Below are 23,658 nucleotides of genomic sequence, written 5' to 3' on the forward strand. Positions count from 1 at the left end.
GTCTGATGAGAAGCTACGTGATGCTCTTGCACAGTGCTATTCAAACTGCCTCTGCTCTGTGGAGATAATACGGCAGTGTCGGTGGAAAGCTCATCGGAGACGGAACATAGCATGAGTAATTGCATCAAGCTATTTTTCCACATTTGAGTAGGAGTGAAGGAAAGGGGGGAACAAACAGAGAGCACAGGTGGGAGCCATCTGTACTGATTATTGGTGGTTATTGGCCACCGGCATCGGATTGACAGCAGGAAATGTAGTTTTTTTTTATGGGCATGGCTGTCAAAGCTGCACCTGTACCAAAGCATTCATTAAGCATTACATCGGAGAGGACGAGGAAGTTAAGACAGTGTTTACTCCGCAGGTGTCGTTAGCCGACACACACGCCATCGTGGTGAATAACACCACAATCTGTTGCCTAATAGCGGCAACAGATTGTCTGATTTCAAAATAGATTAAACAAAATAAAATTCACATATGAGAACCTGGAATTTGTTCTCAAAAAATAAGTAATGGACTAATCGGTAAACTGTTTTACCTCTAGTATGTTCAAAAGGTAAAGGGGACATTAGAGCATGGGAAGACAGAAAAAGAAACTGCACTTGATAAGCAACACACACACACACACACACACACACACACACACACACACACACACACACACACACACACACACACACACACACACACACACACACACACACACACACACACACACACACACACACACACACACACACACACACACACACACACACACACACACACACACACACACACACACACACACGCACGCACACACACGCACACGCACACACACACACCACAAAGTGGGTCAGTAGTTCTGAGTGTGCCACAGTTGACAAGCTTGGCGAGACCATACTGATCTTCACATTAGTTTCTCTCCCACAGATCAGTCTGGACTTTCTCCATTCTTGGTGGGAGGAGCCTGGTTTAAAAATGATGACAACTACGTGAACAAGTGAGGGACTGCCTTCCACTAATGAATGGAAAGTGGGGAGGGTCCGCTCTGACTGGAGGCTAGATTGATGACTGCATGAACTAATCACAGGCCGCTTTCAACTATAAGGGACACACTTTAGGTCAGAACCAGAATGTGGGCCCTGATTGGCCTGGTAATTTTTTGACACTGGCCACTTAAGTTAGGGAAGTAAAAAGGAAAATTGTTATCACCATTTATATCTCCCCACACACAAATGTAGTGTGGACAAGGTCAAATAGTTATTTAGTATAAAAGGAGGATAACACATCAAAGATGCTGCAGTGAGGGTGTACTCAGGTGGTGAAACACTGGTTTCTGGCCTGCTGGCCGGCTTCCACACATTCCCCGCCTGTCAGGACAAGGCCTACTCTCCCAGATTCCAGCCAAGTCAGCGCTACATTCCCACACACACACACACACACACACACACTACCTGCCGTTTCCTAAGGTCTTTTATTTCCTGTGCCTCTGCTCCTTGCTGGGGGTGTCTGGATAGCGGCTGGGACACTGCATCTGATGAAAACACAAAAACTGACAGTTAGGGAAAGGGACTTTTCCTCAAGTGTAAATGTGTGTTTCAAACACCATGCACAGAGAATGTGAAAAAGCTGATGAACAGGTTTAAAATACAGTAAATGAGTGGGAAGTGGGTTAAAAAGATTGATTTAACACAAAGAATGGTTTTGCTCTATAAGTGAGGGACTAGCATATACACTGAACAGAAGTCTGCATTGCCTGATGTAAACTCCCACACACTCAAAGAGACCCAACTGCCTCGACATTCGAGATAAGACAACAACAGAAAGTACAGAGCGCTCACAGCAGAATGCCCCTTCTGACCCCTCTCCACTCCACTGTCCTTCTTTTCTTACCATCTATTCCCTCCGCCTATTCGTCCTATGATACCTAATCATTTCCCATCCACGCAAGGTCACAGCGGAGTTTATTTTAGAAATCACTGAGAAGGCATATTGCCTGTACAATAATACTCATCGGGCAGGCATTTTTCAATTCTGGACGGACTGAAAGCTAACACAGTCAACTGTGAAACAACAAGCAGATGTATCAGCCCAACAATATTTGAACACCATCAGTTAAAAACAACAATGTGGGTGATTCACCTTTTCCCCTTTTAGTCATGGTCATCGGTTCTTACAAGAAAAAGTTTTGCATGTTACAACCACTGACAAAGACATGTTCACTGCAGCCTGAAGTATGAACAGCCAAATAAAGAAATAACATGTTTCAGAAGGAAAGGATAAAGAAATATATATCAATAACAAGACAGAGTCACGTCTAGAAGGTATTGAAAAGTCAAGTGGAAGTCATCTTCAAAGATATCCAGCAGAATGTATTGTGTCTATTTAAACATACATTTAATGTTTGCTGACGAGTCATTCCATTGGGGTCGTATGTGGTTATTAAGTGTCACCTCATTCCTATATGGGTGTGGGTGCATCCATCGTTTCTTGCCAAATTCAAAAGGTCAACATGAAACAGGAAACAAAGGACTCAACCTCTGTTTGTGCAGACAAAGTGCCCAATGCCTCTCCATCAGTTACATCTCAGTTCAAAGGCCTAAACAAATACACTGTAGGCAAAATCACACAGTTAGGCCATACACTTTGATGACACGCAATGCACACACTCTGACCGAGGCCAGTAAACTTCCTGTTTTTCCCAAGTGGTTAAGATGCACTATCTTGTTTACCAGGGTGTGACAGAGAAGTTCACAAAAAAACAACTGTGTTGAGTATGTACGAGAGTCAGAAATGTTTCCTGTAAAAAGCATAGGGATATTCAAACACGTCCAATAGGTTTGATAATAAATACATGGAAAGGGGCTCTGGGTTAAAGAATAGGCTATGCAAATTATTTTGCTTAGCCCCCCAACACACACACACACACACAAAACTCTAAAACTATTAGAGAACTATTCCAGGAAGCGTGCTTTATAACTTAGTGATACAATCTCAGACCAGAGACAGTCAATGTTTAACTCCCCGACTGGATTAAGCTCAAAGCATCACATGATCCACTGTGTGTGTTTGTGTGTTACTGTGACTTTAGGAGAAACTGAGAGAGGACAGACAGACAGAGGGTTCACTATAGAGTGTTTCAATGATGACGTTTTTTGCCGGAGGGCGACCCCAAAGTCAGCTCTCTGACACAGTATTCTGGAAACAATCCTCACTCTAATGTCATTGGGTTTGTTTGTGGGCTGATGCAGGACTAATTTGTGTTTAGTTTTAAGTTGTGAAAACATATTTTCTTTTATCTACTGGCCTTTGCAGAAGTGATGTTGATGCAGAATCAGTCTCAAATGTATTCATACAAATACACTACTGTATCTACTGGGAAATATCATTACCGGACACAGCACAAGTGCAAGAGTTCAGTGACTCATGAGCCATAATGGTTCACTGCCCCAACTTTGTTAAGGCAACTATTCACTAAATTGTAGTTATTTCAGAGGAATAATAGAGCTGGAAAAACAATTTCCAGCACAATGCACAGAGTGGAGGACAGTGACGTTAGCTCCATGTGTTATGTGTGTCAAGTGGGGTTTCTTACGCAAGTAGAATTTCGCTGCTGCACATACACTCTACACTGTCCTCATTTTGGCTGACCCAACACACAAACAAAAACAAAAGGTACCGGTAAGGTTTTTTCAGAGTCCAGTCCCCCCCACTAAATTGTTGTCACTCTTATCATTGTACAAACACCAGAGTGAGAATCTCTACCCACATAACCCCCACCCTTCCTTTCCTCCACCCATCCTCTGATGCAGGAATCTGAGGAATGCTCAAATGCATTCAAGTCAAGTGTCTCGCTGATTTATTTTATTTTATGCATTTTGCTGCCGTTGGTAATGTTGACTTGCCATGCTTTACAAGCTTCACATTAAAATAGACATGAGATAAAGATAGATAAGACAGGGACTTTAATTTGCTTTCATGCCATAATTTGCCACAGTGCCTCTTAGCACACAATGGACTGGAGTAGATCCTGAAATCCTCCTTTGAACTGAATCGAGAAATTGATATTGAATCGAATCATGAGCCCAAATATCTGAATCGAATCGTGGAATTCCAAAAGATTCACACCACTACACTATATCGTGATTTGTTTCCGTGATCTGAATTGATAAAGAATCAATACTTTGAAAAATAATAAATATAACTTCAAGTTTTTAACTTTTGCCACATTTTGAATTAAAGTTTTGAATTGTTTTGACTCAATTTGTCCACTGAATGATCAATATAATGCAATATTATGTATTAAACTACACTGATCGTACTACAGCAACTTGTTTTTCCAAGTCTTTTTCCATTTTCAGTGAACTATTTAAACTTTCGCAATATATCATAATCATATTGTGACTTACTGTATGTTTTTGTGATGTGTATCAATCCTGAAGTCCTTACCAAAACACGGCTCTAACACACACACCCCTAGCGTGCCTATACCCTCTATTTCTTACTGAATTTGTCATGTGGGTTAGTCACTCACTAGGAGAGCATTCCATGCTTTCACGCCTTCATTTTCTTACAACCTTCAGGCCATGAAGGGCAGTTAGGGCTCCTATTGCAAAAGGTAGACTGCTGGGGTTGCAAAATAAACCAAACCAAACTAAAGGGCCCTGTCTTGAAACTGCGAAAGTGTTTTGTTATCACAACTAGCAATATCTTCTTAACTCCTGGGTCTAAACCTTAGCAGGTATAGCACAGAGCAATAAGAGGTTGGCAGTGGCACCATAAAATCATCAGACAAATGCAATACACTGACTGCTTTGTAAAGTTTATGAATATCGAGAAGGATGTCATCGAACTAAACAAATTGAGATACTGTAAATGTTCTGTGATAGATCCAAAGTGAGATTTAGGTCTCTGGATATTGTCAAGTAAAAACTATTTCGATAACAAAACACACAAAAGGAATGCAAGAGGAATGCACCAGTACACACAAGACGCACTCCCCCAAACCAAGTGTGGTCTGAAGGGCCATTACATTTGACCATGCGTCATCACTGCCTCACCGTAAACAAAAGAGCACTGTCTGTCCATTTCTAAAAAAAACAACACACACCCACTCATTAGTACAGTGAGGTGTTTATGAGCCACCATCACATGGAGATGCACGCACAAACATAATTTCGATGCAGGAAGACTACAAAAAGAAACTACAGGAAGTAGATTGTCTCCATCATCCCATAATGCATAGCACAGCTGGCTATAGGGGCTCGTTACACATTGTTTCCTGCAGGTGGGTCGGATCCAGTCCAATCACGTTCTCACCACAAACGGACTGCACCATAGATCGATTGGAAGCTTACCGAGACCTCTTCTTCAAAAAGGTCACAGCTGCTTGTTTGCCTCACTTCACACTAGATTCCAGAGTTCTCACCTGCGCAAAAGAACCACAGCAAAAGGTGTAAATGAACCGGAGTTTCTTTTCAATCAAGGCAGGTGTGAAAGTGCCCACACACAATGATGTAGTCGCCTCAGCCATAGGTCATGTCGTTTTACAGGAGGAAGGGTAGACGGAAGAGAGACCGGGGTTAAAAGAGAGATAAACCTTAACATTCTCCAGACTTGTGGACTTAATGATGCCATAACTTCATGAGGACAGCATGATTGACAACCCTTTGCCACTAAAGGAGTTCAAAATAAATGTGATCATCCCTTTCTCAAAGAATTTATAAGAAATATCTGTACTAAACAATCCATAAACATGGGCAAGATGGCAGAAAATACTGAATTATATCCAGCTTCTTACAAGGACACCTCTACTCCTGTCCATCCTATCGAAACCTCCATACGTTATGTGACTATGTTCATCGGGTTTATGCAAAAGGGAAGTCCTTTACCACCAGTTTTAGTTACTGTATGTGTGTGGATATGTGGCCGGGGGAATGTTGATGAGATTGCAGCATGTGAACACAACTCAATATGAATGTATCAAGCACAGTAAACCACACGGCTTGATGCATATTAACACATCACAAGGCTGAATGCGTGCTCTCAACAGAGTGTGCTTGTGTCATCAGCAGTCGCAGACAGGGACCTGTGCTGTGAGAAAGCGTTGCCATAGAGATGTAAGGCTGACGTTTTGCCCTCTCAGGTTACAGAGTTGCGGTTGGAACCCCCTAGGGTGGCTGCATAGCGCAACGCTATCCATGCATCTGGGGCTGTCGAGGATACTTCATCAAGCTACTGTATCTACAAAGAGACGACCAACTACCCATGCAACTGCAGGTGTCCTACCACCGATACCTGGTTCAACTTCCTTTCCCAAGAGAGTTTTGCAAAATATGTTCGAAATATTTCTGAATGATGAATAAAACGCACATTCCAAAGTGTTTTCCAGAAAGCTTCTTCTTTTCAAGCTCCATCTCTGCTCAGATAGAATGGTGTTAAGATCAACACACTGGGATTCGGACTGTTTAAACTTTAGAACCTTGTATTACTTTATGTATATCTGTCGTGTGTGAAATTTCAGTTTCTATTGGGTCATCATAGCTCTCCTGTCATCGGTTTCTTGAAAATGCGAATGAAAAAAATGGCATTTTGGCCTTTGCTCAATTATTTGCAATTAGGAGGATCCACTGCTGTCAGATATGCTGCAAATATAGACCATGACAATAATACACAGCCTGTGAAATCTGTGTATCAGATGACGCCTAAAGTGATAGCTTATAGCCTAAAGTGATAGCTTATAACCATAACCTATAACAAACTTAGTCATTTCAATTCTGTTATCATGGTTAATAGACATTACACTACATACACGCAGCCAGTCATTGTCTTTGTGTAATTAACTACACGACCAGTAATCAAATCAAAAAGCTAATTAATTATCCTGCCTTAATGAGTGACTGTTTCTTTAACTGGACACTGCACCTTGTATTGTTGTATACCATGATTTTCTCTTGTATTTTATCATCTGTAATGTTGATTATCTGAATATCATCATCAGTGATTATTTCACTGGCAGAATGGCTTACTGACTCATTTCCACTTGCTAAATTAGAATACAACGTCAAGGCATGATGAGGAAAAGATAGAAAAGATAGAAAAGATAATGGGCAACAACTTTTAGAAATAAGACACCAAATGTACCCTATGGTTTTGTTGGCTGTGTGCAAACGAATGACTGAGAATGATTTAAAAAGGGAGGCATTAGTTTATAAGGTTTCTATTACTACTTTATATCATTTCGCACATATAACACCTCTAATAGTATATCTCCCAGCACCTTCTCTGGGATTTCTCTCTCTGTTCATTAGGTGTCTCTCTATCCCTCTCCTGCTGTCTTCCCTGCATTCCTCAGCAGGTCCTGGCCTGCTGTGCAGCAAAGTGAAGAATTCCAGCAGGCCGCTCTCATGTCACAGTCGGTTACATTTCTTGCTATGGCTATTTCTATTTCTATGTATAGGTTCATAATATAAGCCATGAAGTTCAGTTGGTACAGTTACATCGACCAAGTCCTGAACATTCCCTTTCCTTGGGCAGTACTAGATGAGGTCGTGGGGTTCGAAAAAAGACATGTGATCAGGCAAGCTGGCGGACAAATTGTGAAATCCAGTTTGCACACACTGACAACGCAAATGGGAAAAAAAACACACATCTACCGACTCCCTTTCATACTATCCTTTGAGAGGATGTTACGCAAGCCTTTCACTATAATGAGGGATGATTACTTTAAAAGGTCACATATTATGCTAAATGCACTTTTTAAATGTGTTCTAACATATCCATGGGTCCACGGTGTGCCTAGAGACTGCCAACATATTTAAAAAAATAACAATCTCTCCTTTGCTCACTCTCACCCTTTCTGAAACCCCCACCCCTCCCCCCCAATATACTCCAGTCAGAATTCTCCTCGTTTCTGACCTCACAAACTGGAAAGCCAGAAGCTTCCACTGTGCAGCCCACACCCCTATTTCTTATTGGTCCACGGCCCTGACAGACAGAGGGCGAGGCGTATCTGGCTTCGCTTCCGGACAGGGGGCGGGGGGAGCTCAAAGATTGTATATTTACGAGGGCAGCTGCAGCTCTTTTTAAAAAATAGGCCATTGTGAGATTAGCTGAACATCAGCATAGTACAATAAATTATCTGAAAGTTTTTTTCAGCAAACAATTAAAGAAAAACGTATTAGGGACCACTAAGACCATATAATATGGTATAAAATAGTACCGAAAAGTGTATAATGTGGGAGCTTTAAAAGTGTAACAGCAGGAAGTGTGAATGAGTGTGAGGGAGGGTGTGTGAGTGCGGTATTATAGGGACAGTAGTACAAATAATAAGTAGTCACGCACGGACACACACACACACACACACACACACACACACACGTTTCTCTCCACACAAAGACAATAAACAATAGAATAAAAGTGGGTATTTTAGAAATACTGTATTTGTGGGCGTTGAATGTCTGGTTATAACAATATAACAAATAGAGCATTTCCTCTAATGCTGTAATGCTCAGTCTGAATGCAGTATATTAATGCCAGTCTTTCAGAGCTCCAGCAGTTTAGCAATGACCAAACACAGCAGGCAATCAGAGATGAAGAAAACCCGAAAGGTAGGGAACATATTATCATCAGGAACAAATCATCTGGTCAAGAAGCGTTGCCTCACTACACACAGATCCTGTTAAACACTGTGCCGTTATTTTCCATATCAAGCAAATCAATATCCCTTATTCGGTACATGGATTTGAACATTGAACTATCACTTTATTATCCTTAGTTGTAGTGCAGCCTCTGGGTATTAAGTCATTGAACTCCAGCACATTGGATTTAAAATTAAACATTGACTAAACTTAAAGTGTTGACTTAATGCTGTCCTACACTGTTAACCCAGTATGTATGCCAACACCCAGCTATTTCAACTCCTTGGCAATGTTTACTTTGAAATCCAACATGGTATAGTCAAGTAATGCAATACAATACAATACAATGAAAGGTACTATGTATGTATATGAAAACCATAACAAATGCAAATACTTCCAGACTGCACTGTGTGTTAAGTGCTGCAATATGCTGCAATATACTATTACAGCGAGATGGTTTGACATGCTTTACTGTCTGACTCAAGAGTCTTTGGGAACAGTGAAACATGCCACCACACAGTAAAATGTATTTCTGTTCTGATTCATGACACCAAGCACACTGTGTCAACTGAGCCTGCCTATATCAGCTACAGGCTTCCTTGCTCTCAACTTGCCCTCCTAATTTCACCAAGCTGATGGTCACTGACACCAGACACACGTACACTTTGCAGTCCACCTTCCTATTTCTTAATTAATCAAACCCCTAACACCTTTTAGCTCAATCCTGAACCACAATACAAATCAGAGGCTTCCCACAGAAAATGGGTCCACACTTCACAGACATGTTCAAGGGTGGAAGTTTTTACTAGTGGCACACTTTTTTTATTTTAATTTTTTTTTTTTTAAGAATTCTGCTTTCATTTGTGCCCAGTTTCCCGGGAGAGGCCTGCTCTGGGACTAAATCTGGCTTGGAGTAAATAGCTGCATTGTTGGCTGATGTCTGCAGAGTGACGTCAGTTAGTCTTATCAGTGTTCTCTAACTTTACCTCAGAGGGGGCCTGACAGCAGACCCCGCCCAAAAAAAGGGCAGTCAGTATCGTTGTCCGTTTGAAAGAACTTACTTGAATGCTTCAACTGAGCAACAATATTTCAGAAAGTGGTATTGCTGTGCCGATACAAAACTTAACAGCATATATTGGCCAATTCTCTTGGGAAATTCCTCTCCACTTTTGTAACAAGCTGTGTGACTTTAAGATTCTCTTCCTGCCAGCGTGACATGCTGTAACGATCGGTTCAAATGTCTGCATCACTGTGAGCAGTCGAACCATTATGGTTGTGTGTGTGTGTGTGTGTGTGTGTGTGTGTGTGTGTGTAAAATGTCAGATTGAGTCTCACGTTAAAAATACTTATCTCAAAATATATCTTGATAAAGTACGGGTTCTGGAGATTAAACTGAGAAACGGTTTATTGATAAAGTAACCTTACTGTTTTTTTTTGTTAACGTATAGCGAAGTAATTCTTATGAATCAAATATAAATCTAATAATGATATGAAGCAGTATGTCATACAGTCAGAGATATAATATGGAAAGTAGCCTCTGTAAAAACAGTATTGCGAAATATCTACCGGCAAAAAAACCTCTCACATAATACAATGCCATAATACTCAGGCAGTGTGCCTCATACTACAAATGCACATAAGGACACACATGTACACACACGAGCATGAGCACGCACACACATGTCACTGAACCTGCTTGTTACATCTTCATGTTGTCTCGCAGTACCACCACAGACCTACCGAGTACTTCGACTGTCACAGATTAGCTCAAACCAAATCCTAATTTCAAAAATCCATTTCTAGTGATTTATTGTGAATGAAGAGCAGAGGGAACCTTTAAGGAAAAGGTTTGTGTACGGACTGACTCTTGCCGAACACAAACATGCAGGCAAACGCCAAACTGTCACAATTTCCGTGTACACAGGTGTCAAATGCTGAATGGAGTTGGCATTAATCATCTTTGTTTACTGAGAGAGCTGAATAATAAGACATGCCAAAACCTGAATCAAAATGACGACAATGCCAAAGAAGAAGCCCAACTGTCAAGTCACCCATTTAAATGGGTCTGATACACATGCTCCTAATACGTCTGTCAGGTGTGTATGATTGCCCATTTCAGACTGACCTGAAAGTTAAAAAACACTGGTTAGAACAGACAATGTGTCCAATCAAGGTCAAATTAATCCACAGTTGTCGTTTGATGAAGTTTTGTATGAATCAGGAGGATTATAACCTAACCTAGCAGCTACACTCTACAACTATATTAAGCCTCTGAGGAATTCTGTCTCTGAATTCTATTATACCAAGAGGTTCATATGGCAGGAACACTGACTAAATGAATTAGGTAACACTGCAGAGTTTCATATCCTCTTTAAAGAAAACCTAACCATACTTAGAGTACATAGTGTGTTCCAAGGAGCCGTCAGACAACTTTTGGTTTTAAAATTAGTGTTCTCTGAATTGGTTGATCTCTTAGGTCAAATTCAATTATGCAAAAATAGAATGCAGACTACCTTATTCAATTGTAGGTGGATGTCTGTCATGTCACATTAAAATAACTTCTTAGAGGATACATCATGTGAAAAAAAAACATAAAAACACTTAGGCTACTGACCTAGCTAAGTCCAAATTTAGAGGCCATGACCTGTGACGAAGCTGAGTAAAACGGCTCTGTCATTGTTTTCAAAAATGAGAAATTAAATACACTCACTAGACCAAAAATGCAACAAGACACTTACAATGTAGCCTCTGCACTTCCACCACGGTTGAGGCATAATCATTCCTGAGCGCTACACTCTGTTCTCGGGTGTACTGAACAAATTCAGCTTATGCGTAGGCTAATGTGTTTGTTGTTGTCTCGGTTGGCGACTAACGTCAACATCAAACAATCTTGGAATCCTTACCAAGTCCACAAGGTGTCCTGATATTTTCTAGACACAATTATATAGCCTTGAACGACACTTTGAATATGGCTAAAATTAGAACTTAAAAACTGTGCTCGCTACTGCCACCGATTGCGATCCATTTTAGTTCATGTTGGCAATAGTCGATCAAACCATTCCAACAGATTCACATTATCTAAACAATCATTTATACATCGGTTTGCTAGTTAAATGTCAAATTAAAGTGTGGACAAACATGACTAGCTCTTCAGCTTTTCTTCTTGGAGGCAGTTATGATTTTCTATGGACAGCCAGAGCAATAGGCTATGCGACAGTACATTGACAGAAGGATAAACGGAGTTTGGCGTGACCTCACTCACTAGCTCCACAAGTATAAAGTAGGCCTATGCTGCGATCAATCAATCAATCACATAACAACAAGTCCAAATGGGGACTTACCTTAAATCGTTCTCCGGTGTGAGGTCGTTGAAGAATGCACCACACAGCCGAAAGTTAATATCGCTGGTATGTCTTCACGACAGAGTGGTTTCTCTTGCAAAAAATAAGAGCTCTGTCACTGTGTGCCACTATCCAGGCCGGCTGCCTCCGTCCGCAGGACACGGATCTCGCAGGTGGACAGGAGCGCGGTCTCGCTTCCTGTTTGTCTCAGAAGGTGATCCACAAACCACCACCGCTGCTTTTTCCTCCGCCAGCTCTCTCTCTCCGCCGACACTGTCAAGTCTGAGAGAGGGACAGAAACACCGGAAACTCCGCTCAACATGTTCAAAATAAAATCCCTTAGGCTACTGACCACATACACATTAAACTACATTAGACTCAAGCTGCAACGTTTTTATTGAGGGGAAATGTATCCTGAAATTGAAGTTAGAGTTAAAAAAAACAATTGATAGGTCTATGTAAAACATTTACCATTTAGTTTAGTTTGGCTTCGTTTAGTTTCGTTCAGTTTATAACTTTTTTTGACTGATCTAGGCCTCGGTAATAATAGTGTGTTCCACTAGGCCTCCTCGTGTAGCCTATCGTGTATTTTTTTAGCATACAAATGCAAAATGTTGCCATACACAGATGGTTTCGCTGATTCTTGCACTATGCAGAATCCATGATTTATCTACAGGAGGACCATGCAGGGCAGGTCTATGGATAGGCAACCACTGCAACCTGATAACTGCTGCCTCCTTATAGGCCAGGGCATGAGTTCCCCAATCCACGTCCAGCACCCAGTGTTGTAGTTAAAAAAACTCATATGGTCCAAATTGACCACATAGGGCTTTTATTGTGAAGGCGACACTTCCTTATTTCCAGTTTTGTTCTGTCAATCTGTACATGATTGGTGCAGTTCTCCGGTCGAGGCATGGAGGGCAGCCGGCTTTCTTCCAAAAAACCGCATACCACCGAACTTCTGAGCAGTGATTTCACCCGGAAACATAATATTTGTCAACACTTCTTAATGAGAGCTCAGAGTGAACGAATTAGGAAAGACACAACATTCAAACGCAGCCAAATTATAGGCTACACACGCCGATAATAAACTTCCATTTAGCCACTATTATTCTTTAATGTGTGTGTGTCTAAACCAACACGTTTAGACACACACTTATTCTATATATTGACCCTGTTTTATAAGAAATCTGTAAAACCCAGTTGGAGCAACAGTTTGGCCGTAGCCTAAATGATGAGCTTTGCTGCCCCCTGGTGATCTTTTGTTTCATTACAAAATATAATGCGCCCATTGGCTTCTTCATGACACAAGGGCTGATGTTAAGGAATTATCCCTTTAGTTGTCATAGGAAGTGTTTAACATAGTAAAGTAAAGTGTCTTACATCATAAATTGATGAGCACAACTGCTGACATGGGCCAGTGAGCAAATGAGTTGAACACCTTTCCTATGCCTATGGTATGACTTGCCTATAATCATTGCTTTGACCTGACTTAAAAGCACGGAAGGGAGGCGTTTTAAAATTCATTTTGTTCTTAAACACACAAAATGTATTTTTCTCTCAAAATATTGGAACTAACATTAATTTAGCAATAGTCCTTTTTCCACAGCAAACATTTAAACTAGTCATAGCAGGAACAGCTGTCCAATTACACTGTGACAGTGAAACAGCAATCACAATTCAGAACTCTGATTTAAAAGCGTCTTTTGTACCGTGACATGTACAAATGTGTTTGACAGAAAATGGCATACCTTCTTTCAACATGGGCTTTTGCTGTAATCCTTACGTTTTTTTACAGAAATGTATCCTTTGTGAAAACTTTTTACTATCTTGTCTACATTAAAAGTGAATAAGCAAATAGGATGTTGGCATGATTACGATGCAACTGTGTAGGGCATTATCACAAACAACAGGTCATATTTAAGTTACTATGAGCTACCTTGTAATTGTATGGTTGTTGTAAATGAAGTTGCCATTGCTTACACCTTGACACAACATGCAAATTTGGTTTCCATTACTTCTTATGCTGATCTAGATGAATGTTTCGTTTTTTTAACCATTAAGACCTCATTGAGAAAAAAGTTTTGATTCAAACAACATCAGGGAATGGTGACATGGGCCAGTGAGCAAATGAGCAAATGAGTTGAACACCTAAAATGATAGCCCTTCTCTTGCCACTAGAGGGCAGCAAAGACCTACACAGCACATTTTGTATTCCCTGCGAGTCAGTTGTAAGGCATAACTAAATATTACTCTCAGAATGAGCACATTTGGGGGACTTGTGTAAAGAAAATCCCAATTTGACTGCTTTCAATGAAAGTTGAATGAAAGTATTCAGTCTCATTACTCTACGTGAATATTTGCCATGTATACAGCTGGCCTTACAAAGTTCCTGCAGATCACACCATAATCAGAACCATACTAACTATAAAGATGCAAACACATAAACAATATCCTCAGGCCACAAGTATGTGTGGTGCACCTCATCATTGAAATAGAAATAAGGCTATGTCATATGCCATGTGCTTGACCTACTGGTGGGCAGGGGTTACAGGCTCTTACTCACAGTTCCCCTCATAACGTTCTCATTGTCTGCATTTTGCCAAACATAAACTGGGCTCAAAGGGAGCAGCCAATGCAGTGTATTCCTGGATCCAGCATGCTTCCATTACTGCTTCTCTTATTTGATTAAATGTACCCTAACTCAGTCCAAAGCCACACTGTGCATAATCTCATCATGGATGATAAGCGTGTAATAAAAAGCATATTTAACTTGAAAGGGTGCCTTATGTGAATGCATATAATTACGGATATCAAAATATCATCATTTGTTTAATTGTGAGGCCTTGCCAAGAGGTATGTAATTGCTTGAAATAAATATGGCTGAAATTGAATTTCAGTGTCTGAGATCTGACCTGGCAATGGGTTTGGAATACATAGAGGCGGGGCAGGGGTCAGGCCTAAGGCCAACTTCATGTTTAGCATATATGTGTACTTTATTGCCAATAGGCAGAGACTTATCTAACAAACCTTATCATTTAAAGTATATGACATAACAATATAACAATGGAATACACATTTGTCTGAGAGCTATTATCATAATTGCCAGTAATTGACTGAATCATCACTTAATTTTATTAAAGAATGTGTCATTAAGTTTGTGTATAACCTCTCATGCAATTTGTATCCTAATAGGGCTGCACTACATGTTTTGAAATTGAAGCAAGTCATGATAGGATAAATAAGAGTGCATTCTGGAATTGTTTTGGATGGAAATAAGCTCAGTGTTTGGAATTCATATCAGAATGAGGTTATATTCCTATTACTGATGGGATGGTGTATGTGTATGTGTTGCAGTGATAATATGTCTCACACCGTCCCCTGAGGTCGACCAAAGCCTGACCAAGAAGTTGTACTGGTTAATTATATAGCCTACAGTATCATAAGAACAGGTGTTGGCCCTTAATGATCCCTGTGGGAATTTGGTTTAATCTTTGATTAATTGGTATGTTAACAGGAGAAGAGTTATCCTAATAGCTTCTTGTTGCCAACTCTGCGGAAGTTTTTAGGGGGCGAGAAAGGAAAAGGGTTTAAAAATAGACGCCATCAGGGCACGATAGGAAAAGACCTTCCATTTAAATCCCGACAAAGCAATTTGCAGCTCATAATCAAGAGAACGGAAACTTTTTATCGCATTTCCCTTGACTGTACAAGCTGGTCAGTTCCGCCACATCCACAGCAGAAATTAAAATCAGCCAAATGCTGGTAAATAAATGGTGCGTTGGTCTGTTCAAACTGGTCTGTTGGCACTGAACACAGTTATAGATTGGATGTAATAGCCCATGCTAAATAAAAGAAAACGTTTGTTTGGGGAAGTATGTTGTGTGAGTTAGCCTTGAAGTAGTTTTCCCGAAGCAGATCATTTATAACATGTAATAGCAGTTAGTGCAAGTGAATATATTCACATATTCTTGTTAAAGTGCATCTAACTATCAATCATGTAGGCCTAACTGTATCATAGTCCGTCTTTATCAGCGTCTACCACATTTTCCCTGAAGGTCAGAGTCAGAGTCGTAACCCCGCTCATTTGGACTGTTTAGGGATGGCGCGTATGTTACATTTGAATGGCCCGGAGGGTAAACAGAGGTCAGTGCATGATGACAGTCCATCTTTTCCTTGAAGAGATTACAGTGCTGTGTATTTATAGACATTTGATGAACCTCGGTTGACCAGAGGTCCAGTTAACAAATGCACGGTTCCTATTTATAAACTTATAAATCAACACACTCCATTGTAATTATTTTGGCGTATTAAAGAAGTATTACATGTAATCTATTGTTTCGCAGAGTTGTCATTAAGATAGAAATCAGCAGTCACTGAAAACATCACGTAGATCACCGTGACAAGTTGATTACATTGGAGATTCACCAGAGGACGCGTTCTGAAAATAAACATCTCTCTATTGAGTAATGCCATAGAAATAGGACGACGCATGAAACGTCTAGGTCTTCTGCTCCAACAAGACTGAACGAAAGAAAAAAAACTCATGCTGATTGGAACAATTGCCGGATTTTCTGCAAATCAAATCTTTGCATATTTTCCTGTTTGGAGCAGATGTGTACCAAACAGTTGTGACCCGCACTCTCCTTTTCAATGGGTTTGGGGTGATGTGCGCCGCTTCGAAGTGGAAACGGTTGCTCTTCAATCTCAAACATTAGCGAGAATGTCAGGAATTCAATTGTGTGCAGGCATTGGGAAACCTGCAACCTGCGTGTGACTTGACCGGCTGGGTCGCATCGCCAGTGCCCCGTCGAGCATGCAAGCTGTCATACCCGGAACGCGTCCAGGTACGCTCTCGTGTGAACGTGTGTGTGTGTGTGTGTGTGTGTGTGTGTGTATGTGTGTGTGTGTGTTTATGTTTGTGTTTGTGTGTGTGTTTGTGTGTGTGTGTGTGTGTGTTTGTGTGTGTGTGTGTGTGTGTGTGTGTGTGTGTGTGTGTGTGTGTGTGTGTGTGTGTGTTTGGTTGGTTGGTTGGTTGGTTGGTGTGTGTGTGTGTGTGTGTGTGACGATGAAGCGAGGGTCAAATGCGTTCCTTCTACATTGAGCTGACCTGATTCGTCTTGTTGATTGTAATCTGTCATCTCTGAGAGCACAACAAAGGATACAATCACGGTTATTCAGTGCGAGCTTGGTGGAAAAGCTGCCCCAAAGAAAAAAAAGAAAAACCACACATTTCACTAAACCTTAATTTGCCTAGTGAAAAAAAAACATTGAGAACGAACTGAGACATCTATTCATCGCTTACACTTAACTCAACACTCACGCGTGTATACTAGGCTATGCGTATTTTTATAAACTGCAGTTACTGATTGCATTGTTGCATGCCAAACTGACTATTATTTTCATATTTGGGTTTACATGGAAAGTAAATCTATTATTTCCCTGTATGGTTAAGTTTTTGTTTAAAATAGGCCTATAGCTTACAATAATAATAAAAAAAAAACTCTAAATGTACGCAAGAGCTGAATTTTGCAGGCATAGGCCTTCGCTGAATAGGTCTATTCCAAACACAAAATAGCCTAAACGAAACAACGTGCACATCCAGGCTGAGGCAGCGACGGATCTGCTGACTTTATAATCAGTGTAATAGAAGATTTTAAAGCAGCAGTGCGTTGGAGCCATGAACCTCGGCTGGCCTTATCTCTCTCAGCCCGTGAGACATCCTGTATGCAGGCCCATTGTTCCCGTCCGCCCGGCTGAACTGTCAACCTTTCTGCGCAAATGCACACCTGCCGCGCCCGAGTCCACACACATTCAGTTATTTGCCTTAGAGAAGAGATGTATGACTCAAAGTTTACCAAACAATGTGAAGGCCTATGTGTAGGCTATTTATATATTGGTTAACGTAGGATAATGTATTGGCAATATATCACAGAGAGTGGTACAAAAAACTGTACTACTCAATGTTCCCGACAAGCAAAAGCAGGGTAAAATAAATAAACCACAAATAATCCCACCACCAAGAAATATGTAGGCTTTTATATGTGTATCCACATGCTACTGTGATGTCAGGCCGCTCTAGACTAGGATCCATAACCCCTCCCCCCCTAAAAAACAAAAAACAAAACAAAGCAAACAAACAATTAAATGAATGCATTGTATGTTAATGTTGTATTGCAACGCCTATTTAAATCATCCAGAAATATAAAATCATGAAATCCACCTATGCCTGTAGGCCTAGTTTATGTAAAGGTTCGTTACTCTCGCCGAAACATAATGTATTGTAAACCACTTGTAGGGCCTATTTATTATTTTTGGTAGCTGTTTAGAATACACTTGCCTTTCAAACGCGCCCTTATCTCGTTGTTGTTTACAAAACATTAATGTGAGGAAGCAGGGCATGTACACAGCTACATTTCAGGCTCGCCTCGAAGCTCCCCGGATGGACAAGTGTCACCGTTACACCGACTGGGACAGTCCGGAGGCTCGTGGCATTCTCATTCTCTGTTTTTATCGCTGCAGTTTAATTGAGGTTTCTGCTCATTGATCCCCACGGCTGGCTGATGTAGCGTCGAATATGTAGCCCATAAAATAGGTATACAGAACATACTTAACATTTTAGAAGTCTAATAATAGCTTTATGCAGATTTTTCTACAAGTGATAGACAGAATTTTTTTCTCATTGAGCTCCTGTAATACAGCTCTCACTAAAGCCTATTGTTGGAAAATAAACGTCCTTTAAGACCCAGTCAACACGATCCACCCCATTCTTAAGTCTGCATATCTAATATATAGGCCTACAGTGTATTGATGACTTATCAGTGAAAAACGCAGGGGCAGATTTATTATTATTATCAACCAATACAGTGCTTATTTGAAGTTGTAATAATTATGTTCCTTATGATGCTTTCTAATTATTATTGTTTGTGTTCACTTGTTGAATGTATATTGCCCCAAAGGGCCTAAAATTAAAGTCGATTGCTTTAAAAAAATATATAGCCTAGGCAAAATTTAAACATCTTCCGAAAAAGCAAGTAGGCCAATTGAGGATCGAAACACCTTTCCAATGGTTTTTGGTGTTCAAACCCTTGCCACGGCACACAATTAATTTATTATCCAACAACCATGTGCCACGTGCACGTTAATTGCAGCAGTTGCCTAGTTAATTAATTCAGCCAATAGGATTCTGGAAATAACGATATGCTAATTACATAGACCTATCCCATTATTATGCTACTACCATTCCAAGAAGGTGCTACACACGTTTTGTTGTGTTAGACCATTGATACACACGGGTGTGTACACTATATTGTCCTTTATTTCTGTTGTTTTGGGTGCTGTTGGCTGATGAGCGTATTCGACCCTCGCTGGTGGATTGAAGTGAATGTGTGGATACACCTCCAGGCGACGAATAAGTCTGATCAGTGAAGGATGATCCCCCAATCTAATTAACAACGACCTATTAGAAGTTAGGAATTACAATTATTGAATTTGTCCGCTTTTAAAATACGATTGCATTGTGCACGATAGCTGTGTGATGTTCAGTCAAAACAGGGAACTCATTGTAGCGATACATCCCTTGCATGTAAAAGTCTAAACCAGATGGCACTAATACAATGATGCGTTGTGATAACATGATAGTAATTCTAAAGACGGGGTTGGGATCAGCCGGTGCAGTCAGCCGTTTAACTCGTCACCATGACTCTTTTAACAAGAGGCTATAGGCCTAGAGCTGGTCCTCAGGGTAACGGGACGGTCCTCTGGGGCCCACGGGAACGTGGCACTGGCTACGTAATTCAGATTCAACAGTCTCACACTAAAACACAACTATAGTGGAAGAGCTGCCCCTCTGAACTTTAGTATAATCCTCCAGAGAAGACCCTTGCAGCATAAGTCAAATTTGAGCAAATAGAGGACAAGGTGGGACCAATAAACTCCTCTGATGTCACATTTGTACCGCATATAAGACGACTTCATAATGCTGTTTTTTTTATTACACTTCCTGTCTTTGTTCACTTTACTTCCTATTATTATGGCATTAATATTATTATCTTGTTGACAGACTTGTGGGTTAGCCTATATCTACAGATAAAAATAAGGAAAAACACAACTAATCTTGTACAACACTGGAAACTTCATCATGTCATTATTATCATCAAATAAACGTCTTTGAATATTTGGAAAAGCGCTATATAAATCCGATTTATTATTATTATTATTATTATTATTATTATTATTATTATTATTATTATTATTATTATTATTATTATTAGGCCATTTGTTGCTGTTCATGTTGATTGTCTGTTTTCTTCTAGGACTAAAAAACTTGGTCATGATCAAACACAAAAAGAAGACATATCATATTGAGGGAGGAAAACTTTGCATTTTGATATTTAGGATGTTTTTTTGATTATTTTTCCTTGCTTGGAATTGAGCCGTCAAAAAATATAATACAACATAATACCCGATGACGGTCAGAAACTCCATGCCTCGCCATCTTTCAGGCGGCTCACGCTCAATTGTGAATTATATTAAATATAAATTATATTAAACATTAAATAGGAGGAAAAACATATTTATCGTAATTAACTTATATAGGGAAGCAGACAATAGTTTATGAATTATGCACACACGGCATGCAACAGCCGTAACATACATAACATATTAATTCGCCTCAAACAGACATATCTGGCCGTGGGACAAAAAAGATTAATAATGCTCAAATGCATATTATTATTATTATTATTATTATTATTATTATTATTATTATTATTATTATTATTATTATTATTATTATTATTATTATTATTATTATTGCAGCAACCAATACGTTACATTTGTATCTTGCTGCATTATTTCTAACTATTTAAATACAAATCTAGATTTATATTTTATCAGTTAGATTATCCAACATATTACAGTAGAAAAAGTGCAAAGCCTTCCTCATAACCCTTTACATTATGGTTAAAGCGAATATTAATTCTTGACATTTCTGAACACACTACTAACAATATACTATGTTATCCTCCGTTGCCTTCACATAGCTATAGCTAGTTGTCAATTGTTGAGTGCCAACAGTGGTTATCAAAGCCTTAAGCATAAAACAATTACTTCATGACCACTGTACTACTTCAAGAAATACAAGTTTATTAAGAAAATTCACAAACCTAGAAAAGAGGGAAAAGTGCTAATTAAAATGAAACATGGCGCCATCATGAATGAGACAATATAGCTAATCACGTTTATAAAAAATAAAAAAAATCAGGAAAATTAACAAAACCTGGCACTGGCTGGCGTCATATTGGATATGATAGCATACATATATGGGATCAAGAAATATGAAAAACCCTGAATTGTATTTGTGTCAGTCTGGTGGATCTCTCACACTTTCACCGTATAACCCAACACATTTCATAACCATGAGGTTAAGTTTCACCATGCAGGCCTTGCTCAGTGCAAGTTAATAAGAAAGCCAAATTGGGCTCTGATTCAGTTACATATTAAAGCACTGACTTAATTAGGCCATCTTATGGTCACGTTATATTAGGCAAAAGGTAGAATAAGCCGTGCGTAAAGTTGAGAGAAATCATTACGCACACCAATAACACAGCTGAGGAAATGTCAACAATGTCTATCTCCGTGAAAAAGCTTAAGGCACAATTTTGACTACAATACCAAGTTTTGTCCATCAGTCCAAGTGTCATACAGGCGCACGAAATGGCTCCCAGAGGTTGTGCTTCCTGATGTGTCCTTGTGACTGCTTTACCTCCCGATTCCATTTTGTAAAACTTTCTCCACATCAACTCGCGGATACCTCCCCATTGGCATTTATTGATGTCAGCTGGACCCAAACAGTGCGTCATGGTCTCTTCAAAAATACTCTTGGTTCTGTTTTGAAATCACAGGAATTAACTCTCGCTCTTAGAGTCCTCATTTTACACAGACCCTTCGTAAACTTTAAATATCAATCCTCGTGTGTAAAGCTGAGTGTTTGGTCTCGTGTTCCCAGTAAGAGCAGTGCATCATCGACAGCTCCGCGGGCTGGCGGGAGCAAGCAAACTGAAGGCCCGCTCCGTTACTGGAGGAGACCGGAGGTGGTGCCGCGGTGGCCGGGCTCAGTTGCTGAGCATGGTGATGTGCGGGATGGTGATGGTGACCCATGCCGTTGTAAGAGTTCACCATGCTGGGGAGCCCCATGCTCTGCACCCGGGAGTAAGGGTTATATGACGAGGGGGCTGACAGCCCCTTCACGTTCACTGGACTCACGTTGCCGCTGGCCATCTGACAGGACGTGTAGGACATAGGAGTTGGTGGTTGGCCTAACGACCAAGAGTTGTTCATGAAGCTAGACTGCAGGTACTTGGGTGGGGACAGGTAGCCATAGCCGTCTCCTCCGAACAAGGACTTCCCCGGCTGGAAGTGCGTCGGTGGAGGTCTGAACGGCCGCTTCATCCTGCGGCGCCTCCTGTAGTTTCCCTTCTCAAACATGTCCTCGCAGGCTGGGTCGAGTGTCCAGTAATTCCCTTTTCTCTCCCCGCCGCCCTCCCGCGGAACTTTAATGAAGCATTCGTTGAGACTCAGGTTGTGTCTGATGCTGTTCTGCCAACCTTTTTTATTTTTCTCGTAGAAGGGAAATTTGCTGATTATATACTGGTAAATACCGGACAGAGTGAGGCGCTTCTCAGTGCTCTCCCGAATGGCCATTGCAATGAGAGCGACATAGGAGTACGGTGGTTTCTGGGATGGATCCGGCTTCTCTGGAACTTTGTCCGGGACCGGCTCCTCTTTGGGTCGCTCTTTCTCCTTGGTCGTGTTGGTGTCGTGGATCATTAAGGCCATTGCGTCATCCTCCGGGTTTTGGTAAGTGGCCATCATTGCGCACACCAAAACAAAACAAGTCCAGTCCAAATGCCAAAAAGCAAACCCTTACTCGATTAGATCGACGAGCAAACTGATGTGTTTCAAAAACCTGAGATGCAACGCGATTTAAAAGATGTCTTCCAAACAAATTTGTATTTTGCAGCCCAGTAGGAGACGTGCAACAGACCTCCCTCTCTCTTCAACAGGGATTATTGTAAACTGCTTTCTGATGAGGCGCAACCCAAGTTGTGGCTTGTGAGTGAGTAAGCCCAACCCTTTCCTCTTTTCTTCAGGCCCACTGACAGGCTGCTTTTGCTTTCCATGGAGCGACGTAGTGCTTCGTGATTTGTGCATACATATGAGTTCCGCCTCCGGTGGTTACAGTAAATGAAAAAAAAATCAGATCTTGTTAACATGTTGAAATTGTGTGTGTGTTTATTTATCTAATATTATTTTCTTATCATAGTCGGGTCAAAATAGCACTATATGGACATTACACATCGTTTTGCATTCAAACAGGACCAAACCACTAAAAACATGCTGGGAAATTCTGAACATAAATGTATTATTTAAGTAGATTTCAGGAATTTGTTGAAGCACTTAGGCTATCGCTTTCCTCTTAATGCAATTGCATAAGAAGCTAATACGTTTTTTATTTTATTTTGCTTTTTTAGTAAGAAAGCAAGACACAATAAAATACAGACGCATTTGTTCATTTTAAAGTCATTCTTTGTGTAGGCCTATACTTTATATATTTAACTATGTTCCTCGTCCTGCATTTTTAGGGCACAATTTGAAACTATTTGTTGTTCAATTGAAATCTAGTTATTTTTTATATG

The 23,658-nt window shown here is 40.4% G+C and overlaps 2 protein-coding genes across 2 annotated transcripts in view; both read right to left on the reverse strand.

Moving 5' to 3' along the window:
- pik3cb (phosphatidylinositol-4,5-bisphosphate 3-kinase, catalytic subunit beta) overlaps nucleotides 1-12,206 on the reverse strand; it is a 50,726-nt gene extending 38,520 nt beyond the window's left edge. Inside the window, exons 1-2 of the mRNA XM_080053856.1 lie at nucleotides 11,960-12,206; nucleotides 1,434-1,513 (exon numbers count right to left, since the gene is read on the reverse strand). The gene's annotated coding sequence lies outside the window, so the exon portion shown is untranslated. The remainder of the gene's footprint in view (nucleotides 1-1,433; nucleotides 1,514-11,959) is intronic.
- A 9,710-nt stretch (nucleotides 12,207-21,916) lies between these two features.
- On the reverse strand, nucleotides 21,917-22,834 carry foxl2a (forkhead box L2a; the record flags this gene model as incomplete). The annotated part of the gene is made up of 1 exon (XM_080053614.1): nucleotides 21,917-22,834. The coding sequence occupies one exon, from the start codon at nucleotides 22,832-22,834 to the stop codon at nucleotides 21,917-21,919; it is 918 nt and encodes a 305-aa protein (XP_079909740.1).
- Between the last annotated feature and the right edge of the window lie 824 nt (nucleotides 22,835-23,658).

Source organism: Ammodytes marinus (genome assembly GCF_949987685.1).
Source record: "Ammodytes marinus genome assembly, chromosome: 3".
Lineage (NCBI taxonomy): Eukaryota > Metazoa > Chordata > Actinopteri > Uranoscopiformes > Ammodytidae > Ammodytes > Ammodytes marinus.